Source organism: Mastomys coucha, unplaced genomic scaffold, assembly GCF_008632895.1.
Source record: "Mastomys coucha isolate ucsf_1 unplaced genomic scaffold, UCSF_Mcou_1 pScaffold21, whole genome shotgun sequence".
Taxonomy (NCBI): Eukaryota; Metazoa; Chordata; class Mammalia; order Rodentia; family Muridae; genus Mastomys; species Mastomys coucha.
In genome coordinates this window covers 174995971-175003530 of record NW_022196904.1, presented here as the reverse complement: position 1 = coordinate 175003530, position 7560 = coordinate 174995971, and the positions used below count along the sequence as shown (strand labels likewise).

Genomic DNA, 7560 nt, shown 5'->3' with positions numbered 1-7560 from the left:
TTTTTTTTTTTTCCCTTCTGCTCTTGCTCCATCTCCTTTAAGTACCAATCTTTTCTCTACACTCTGGCTTGTCCTTGAGGGAACTCCATGATGCCCTTAGGAAATGGTGTGACCTCACCACTGACTTCACACAATGTCTCTAGATTGGGTCTATCCAATTCGGGACTGGAGAACATAGATAGAGTACTAGCTGCATCTTTATTTATAACAATTCATAACTGAGATCCAGCCTTTTCTCCTAATATGAACATAACACAGTGTTTTTGTTACCAGGAGAGACCATAGGTGTTTTCACAGCTAACTTACACTAACTGCTGCTCCCAATTATGGTCCTTAAAAGATAGGTATTTAAGATAACCTTATCGTTAGATACTTAAATTTAATGAATTGATTTCAAAGTACGTGCATTACTATTATCACAAATTTGCTATTTTTTTAAACTTTAAATTATGTATGTGTGTGTATCCGTATGAAAGTATTGTGTATGTGTGCAGGTGCCTGTGTAGAGTGGAGGCCTGAGATCCTGAGGGAGCTGGAGTTACAGGAAGGGAGCGAGCCACTCGATGGGAATGCTGGGAACTGAATTCAGATCCTCTGAAAGAAGAGCAAGAGTCCTAGCTATTGAGCTGCCTCTCCAGCCCCACACACTTACCCTTTAGATAGTCTGACTATGTTTATAGTCTGTGTCCAATATATCTAAAACCCTCATGGGCCTCATCAGCCTGTCAGAGGGTCCACAAACTACAAAGATAGCCATTGTATACCCTCTGGTAGCTCAGGCTGTGTATCTCCCTTTCCCTCTCCCTGTCCCACACTGCCTGCCTCCATGTGCCCTCTTTCCTGTCTTGCTGTCTCTCCTTCTGTTTCTCCCATGGAACTCTCAGGCTGTGGGAAATGATTACCTTCTAGTTTTCCCTCCTCGTTCTAATCAGTCCAACCAAGGGGCTGAATTGAACTGACCTATTATACATTTACACTTTCAGACTCTAAATGGAAGAGAAATAGAGGCCACAGGAGGCATTTTTTAAAATTGAGCTTTTTTTTTTTTTTTCCACTTTCAAAGATGTGAGCATATAAGGATATAGAAAACCACAATCCAGGCACTTCTTACCTGTCATACCAACTAAACGTAACGCTGCTCAGAAACGAGGCTGTGGCTGATGGCGTCTGAAAAATAGGAAATCAGAACTCACTAGGGCTCTGAAACCAGACGCTGACTTCCTGGACCTGCCTTTGGAAACCAGCTGTTATTCACCCTGGTCAGTATGCTTACCCAGAGGTGCTAACAGCAGGTATTCTGGCATAGATTTGTGAGTTAGCAGCCTGCGCAGCACAGTTACAGGAGCAGGTGGAAGTCAGTATTCCTATCTACTTAGCATTCTGCTTGTTTATATGTAAAACATTCTATGCTACAGATGGAGTATCCCTTATCTATAATTCGGGACCAAAAATGTTTCTGATTTTGAAGTTTTTCCAATTTGCAATATTAATATTGTACAGTCTTTCTGAAAGTTTCCAAATTTGGGGAATTTGGGATGTTAGAGTTTTGGGTCAGCGACACTCCATCTATACCATATCGTGGGCTCAGGAGACCTCCGTGAAACCCAGACATCTCCAAGTTACTTATGCTCGTGCATCCTCCAGTTAAATAATATAAGAAAGGAATGTAAGGGGCTGGAGAGATGGCTCAGCGGTTAAGAGCACTGACTGCTCTTCCAAAGGTCCTGAGTTCAAATCCCAGCAACCACATCGTGACTCACAACCATCCCTAATGAGATCTGATGCCCTCTTCTGGTGTGCCTGAAGACAGTTACAGTGTGCTTACATATAATAAATAAATAAATAAATAAATAAATAAATAAATGTTTTTTAAAAAAAGGAATGTATATAGAGTCTCACATGTGTTGAGTCACTTGCTTCTGAAAAGGCTGAAAGAATCAAAATGACGATCTGGAAACCATAGGAGACGAAGAACAGGCAGGAATAGGCCATGTTGGACTTGCTGTCCTGTGGGTTTTAGGCAAACAGACAAACAAACAAACAAAATGGAGTCTTTTATCACAATCGGGCTTATGACAAAGGCTATCCCTAAACCCTTTGGCATGGCGCTATCCCCAAACTCGGACTGTTTGAGGCCATGCTCTCTGACCTCTGTTGGCTGTCAGAGGGTCTAGAACAAGCATCTTTGTAGGTAGGGATCTCCCTTTCCTCCTTACCTTCAGGAGTGCTCGTATCAGAGTCTGAAACTGGAATACGCCACATAATAGTGAGAGGATCCAGAAGATGGACAGGAACCAAGAGTTCTTTTGTACACACCGTTGCCTGCTGTGCTGGATCACCAAAACCAGGAGCTGGAGGAAAATGTACAACTCTGAAGAGCAGTGTCACCACCAAGGACAGAGAGAGATGGCCACCAAGGACAGAGAGAGACAGCCACCAAGGACAGAGATGACTGTCAGAGAACATGGGGGGTGTGGGGGCTGAAGGAGGGGACTGTGGAAGCTAATTTAGCCAGGCAGTGAATACATGAATGTCAAATTTACATTTCTTCCCTGGTGCTATTGAACGCTTTCTTCTGGCATTTCATCTCTTCACTTAGGTGCAGAGTTAGCAAGAAAGCAGAGCATTGCTGTTGACTTTAAGTGGGGTTACTCTGAGAGTTAGGAAGACCTTTTCAGGACAGAAGGAAATTCATATTGGGCAGTGGTAGGATTAAGGAGGAAGATGCTGATGAATAGGTACTGGTTGATTATATCTTAATTCTATAATTTTTTTTCTTTTTCTTTTTTCGGTTTTTCGAGACAGGGTTTCTCTGTGAAGCCCTGACTGTCCTGGAACTCACTCTGTAGACCAGGCTGGCCTCGAACTCAGAAATCTGCCTGCCTCTGCCTCCCAAGTGCTGGGATTAAAGGCGTGCACCACCACTGCCTGGCTTAATTCTATAATATTGATCTAAGAAACTAACTTTTTAAAACCATAAACCTTGCCTTATATCATTTCACTCAAAGTTGTTGGTTCCTATATCTAGTGCTGTGCTAGCTAACCACTGTCCTGGAGGGAGAAAAGCCATGATTTGTAGCAATTGTCAATTGTTCTGGTCCACACAATGCTGCTGTGGTAAGCTTCAATTTCCAATATAATGTCACTGAATAAAGAGTTGGGAAAAGGTCAACGCAGTCGACTCTGTGTTAGCCAGCTCCAGAACACCACTGTCTGACCAGTGGCAACAGACCAACGTTCTTGAAGAAGAGTGCCAGCCTATGTTACAGAATGAAGGCACAGCAAGGGGAGTTCAAGGTTGTATTGAACACAAAAAAAATCAAAGGCTCTAACTTTTGTGAAAGTTTGTAATTCCAGACAGTTCTGTGTCAGCTTCATCATTTAATACAATAGGAACTATTCAATAGTTTTAAAAAATACTTTATGTTCTTCTCCCCAAATAAAGGATCCCTGTAGGAGAGATATAGTTGCTGCTGCTCCTCCTCCTCCTCCTCTTTCTCCTCCTACTCCTTCTCTCTCTGTTGAGATAGGCTAGAGTAGAATGTCCCCCACCTCCACCAGGTCTGCATACCTGGTTTAGCGCTTTCTGATACCAAATTTATATACAGCTTTAGAGCTAGTGATCTGATTAGCCAGTCAACAACAACTAATATTTACAACATTTAAAAATCATTTTATATCATGAAACTTAGATCTCATCTGTAGTCCTTAGATGGCAAGGTATGAGGGAGCAAGATTAGAGAAGGTTCTATAAATTAGAACTTAAAACAAGAAAAAAAAATGTTTCACTCCTTTACAATTGAGCCATATTTCTCTGTAAATTCTTGTAAAAGACAGGAGAAACAGGACTTAATTCAATAACCAAAGAATACATTTCAGCTGTTTATGGGTTAAGAGAATTAAATATGGTAGAGGTGGTACGGAGCCTTACCCATGTGCATAGGTAGAGGATTGGATTTGTGTATTTAACAGGAGGAATTGTAGCTTGCCCAGTATCTTCTGTGAGTACAAGAGACAGGTCTATGGCTGCCAGAATAAGAAGACACACGACAAACACCTGAGAAGAGACAAGAGCACTGTTAGAGCCACACCCCTGTTTATAAGGCTCCTGGCATCTCTTGGAAGGAAGGGATAGATCTGGACCATGATACACAGTGATTCAAACGACACACCTAATAAGCTTTCCTAGTGTAAATAGCTGCACACTGTTCAAGTAAGGATAAAGTTCAACCAGGGTAACCTTGATCCCAGCACAGACCACTAAGGTTAGAAAGAAGAGTTCAAAGCTAGCCTGGGCTACAGAGCGAGACCTTGTCTTAAAGAGAGCCACAATAAGCATTTTTGGTGCGATGATTTTTAAAGTGTGTCAATGAGTTTTGCTGTTGTTGTTGTGACTCCTTTCTTCGTGGATTTCCCAGCACTAATGATAGGAGGCTCGAAACTATAAAGGCAACTCTAGCTCCACTGGATGGGATGCCCTCTTCTGGCCTCCGCAGTTACCTGCCGCTTATGATGCGCACGCACGCACACGCACAAGCACTTGCGCATGTGTGCGTGCGTGTGCACACACAGAGACACATACACCCATTAAATAAGTAAGTAAGTAAGTAAGTAAGTAAGTAAATAAATAAATAAGTGCTTTGAGAAGAAAAAAAAGGAAGTGGTAAAAGTAATCACGTATGGCTCCTGTTCTGAGGTCACAGAAAGCCACACAGAAGCTTCGTCTCTGGCCAGTCACTCCGCTACCCCTGTCATGAAGACATTCAGAGTGCTCTAGGGACAGGTTCACTTGGTTAGGAAATGAGACGTTTTTACACTAGCCAGTAAGCAGCTGAGGACTTCTGCTAACACTCATGCGGATGGACGTCTTTGAAGCAGATCCTCCAGCCAAGAGCCTCAGGAGAGAGACCTTAAAGCAGAGTCTAGGTGAGCGGTTCAAAAATTCGTGATTCAGAGAAATAAGGTAAACATGTTTCTTCTTGGAGGAACCTGTTCAATAAAGAATTTTTTTCTAATCTAAAAAATAAAAGAAAAATATTTGTGTTAAGGATAAATGGAGAGGAGGCTGGGGAGATGTTCAGTCAGTAAAGTGCTTGCCACCCACGTGTGTGAACTTGAATTGGATGCTCCTCACTCACGTAGAAAAGCTAAGCAGAGACAGTCATGGGGTGGGGGTGCATTTCTTTAATCCCAGCACTAAGGCAGGTGGATCTCTATGAGTTTGAGGCCAGCCTGGTCTACAGAGTAAGTTCCAGAACAGCTAGGGCTACATAGAGATTATATACATATGTGTGTATATGCGTGTGAGTGTGTGTGTGTGTATATGATGTATATGTATGTGTGTGCATGTGCGTGTGTGTGTGTGTGTGTGTGTGTGTGTGTGTGTGAGTGTGTATGCTTGATAGTACATGCCTATAATCCCAGCTCTGGGAAGACAGAAGCAGGTGGTCCCCTGGAGCTTGCCAGACAGCCAGCTTAGCCTAATTGGCAAGCCCCATGTCCCAGTGAGAGATTCTTTCTGGAAAAAAAACAAGGAGGATGACTCAGGAAATAATACTAGAGGTTGACCTCTGGTCTCCACATGCACACTCATACATGTATGTGCACCCATATTAATGTGAACATATATGCATGATTGCACTCACACACTCATATACACACACACTCTCACACACACTCAAACACACACATACACTCACACACTCACACTCACACATTCACCCACACTCAAACACACACATACACTCACACACTCACACTCACACATTCACCCACACTCAAACACACACATACACACACAATCACACTCACACACACTCACTCACACATTCACACATACACTCACACACACACATACATGCATACTCACATTCACACACTCACACACATACTCTCACACACTCAAACACACTCTCTCGCTCTCTCGCTCTCTCTCTCTCTCTCTCTCTCTCTCTCACACACACACACACACACACACACACACACACACACACACACACGCACTCACAGAGTTCGGTAAGCTGTTAAATTTGGAGGCAGCTTGTTGCACGAACCAGAACGCTATGCACTAAGTTTAAAGGGAGAACTGAGTCTAAAGAGAGCCTGTGATCTCAGCACTCAGAAACAGAGGAAGGATAACCGAGTCTTGGGACAACCTGGCCTACAGAGCGAGTACCAGACCAACCAGGCTGAGTAACAAGATTTTTAAAAAAGAATCCTCCGGTCTCTCTGGGCTGGTGTCCTGAGCAGACCTTGGGTGCAACCAGTCCCATAACACCCAGAGGAAGCTCCACTCCTAGGGGCTCTGACACTCTCAGGATCAGAGGTGAGGAGGACACAATATCTGTCCCAACACCTGGAGTAACTGGGACCAGCGGGACCAGGCACACAGGAACTCTGCCAGCAGAGTGGCTTGGGTTCCTTCTGGTCTCTCTGGGCTGGTACCCTGAGCAGACGTTGGGCCCAGGCTCCACAGCCAGTCCCACAACACTCAGAGGAAGCTGCTGCACTCCCAGGTGCTCTAACAAGCCCAGGGTCACAGGATCACAGAATCACAGGATCACAGAGACAGCTTGATTCTGAGGAGTTCTGACACAACCAGGATCACAGGAAGGACAGGCTTCAGTCAGATTTAGCAAGGGCAGGTAGCACTAGAGATAACCAGATGGCGGGGGGCAAGCGTAAGAAAATAAACAACACAAACCAAGGTTACTTGGCACCATCGGAACCCAATACTCCCACCATTGCAAGTGCTGGACACACCATCGCACCAGAAAAGCAAGATTCAGATCTAAAGTCACTTCTCATGATGATGATACAGGACTTTTAGAAAGACATAAATAACACCCTAAGAGAAATACAGGAGAACACAGGTAAACAGCTAGAAGCTCTTCAAGAGGAAACACAAAAATCCCTTAAAGAACTACAGGAAAACACAATCAAACAGGTGACGGAAAGGAGCAAAAACATCCAGAATCTAAAAATGGAAATAGAAACAATAAAGAAATCAGAAAGAGAGACAACCCCGGAGATACGAAACCTAGGAAAGAAATCAGGAGTCATAGATGCAAACATCACCAAAAGAATACAAGTGGTAGAAGAGAGAATCTCAGGGGCAGAAGACACATTAGAAAACATTGACACAACAGTCAAAGAAAATGCAAAGAGCAAAAAGCTCCTAACCCAAACATCCAGGAAATCCAGGACACAATGAGAAGAGCAAACCTAAGGATAATAGGTATAGAAGAGAGTGAAGATTCCCAATGTAATGGGCCAGTAAATATCTTCAACAAAGTTATAGAAGAAAACTTCCCTAACCTAAAGAAAGAGATGCCTATGAACATACAAGAAGCCTATAGAATTCCAAATAGACTGGACCAGAAAAGAAATTCCTCCTGTCACATAATAATCAAAACACCAAATGCACTAAACAAAGAAAGAATTTTAAAAGCAGTAAGGGAAAAGGTCAAATAACATATAAAGGCAGGCCTATCAGAATTATACCAGACTTCTCACCAGAGATTATGAAAGTTAGAAGATCCTGGGCAGATGTCATTCAGA

General features: G+C 43.2%; 1 protein-coding gene across 1 annotated transcript in view; it reads right to left on the bottom strand.

The window, feature by feature from the left end:
* The window catches only part of Abcc2 (ATP binding cassette subfamily C member 2), a 60857-nt gene that overhangs the window by 43184 nt on the left and 10113 nt on the right, over nucleotides 1-7560 (bottom strand). The window contains exons 3-6 of the mRNA XM_031384837.1: nucleotides 3932-4057; nucleotides 2217-2351; nucleotides 1900-2007; nucleotides 1112-1167 (exon numbers count right to left, since the gene is read on the bottom strand). Coding sequence (XP_031240697.1) covers nucleotides 1112-1167; nucleotides 1900-2007; nucleotides 2217-2351; nucleotides 3932-4057 — 425 coding nt within the window. The remainder of the gene's footprint in view (nucleotides 1-1111; nucleotides 1168-1899; nucleotides 2008-2216; nucleotides 2352-3931; nucleotides 4058-7560) is intronic.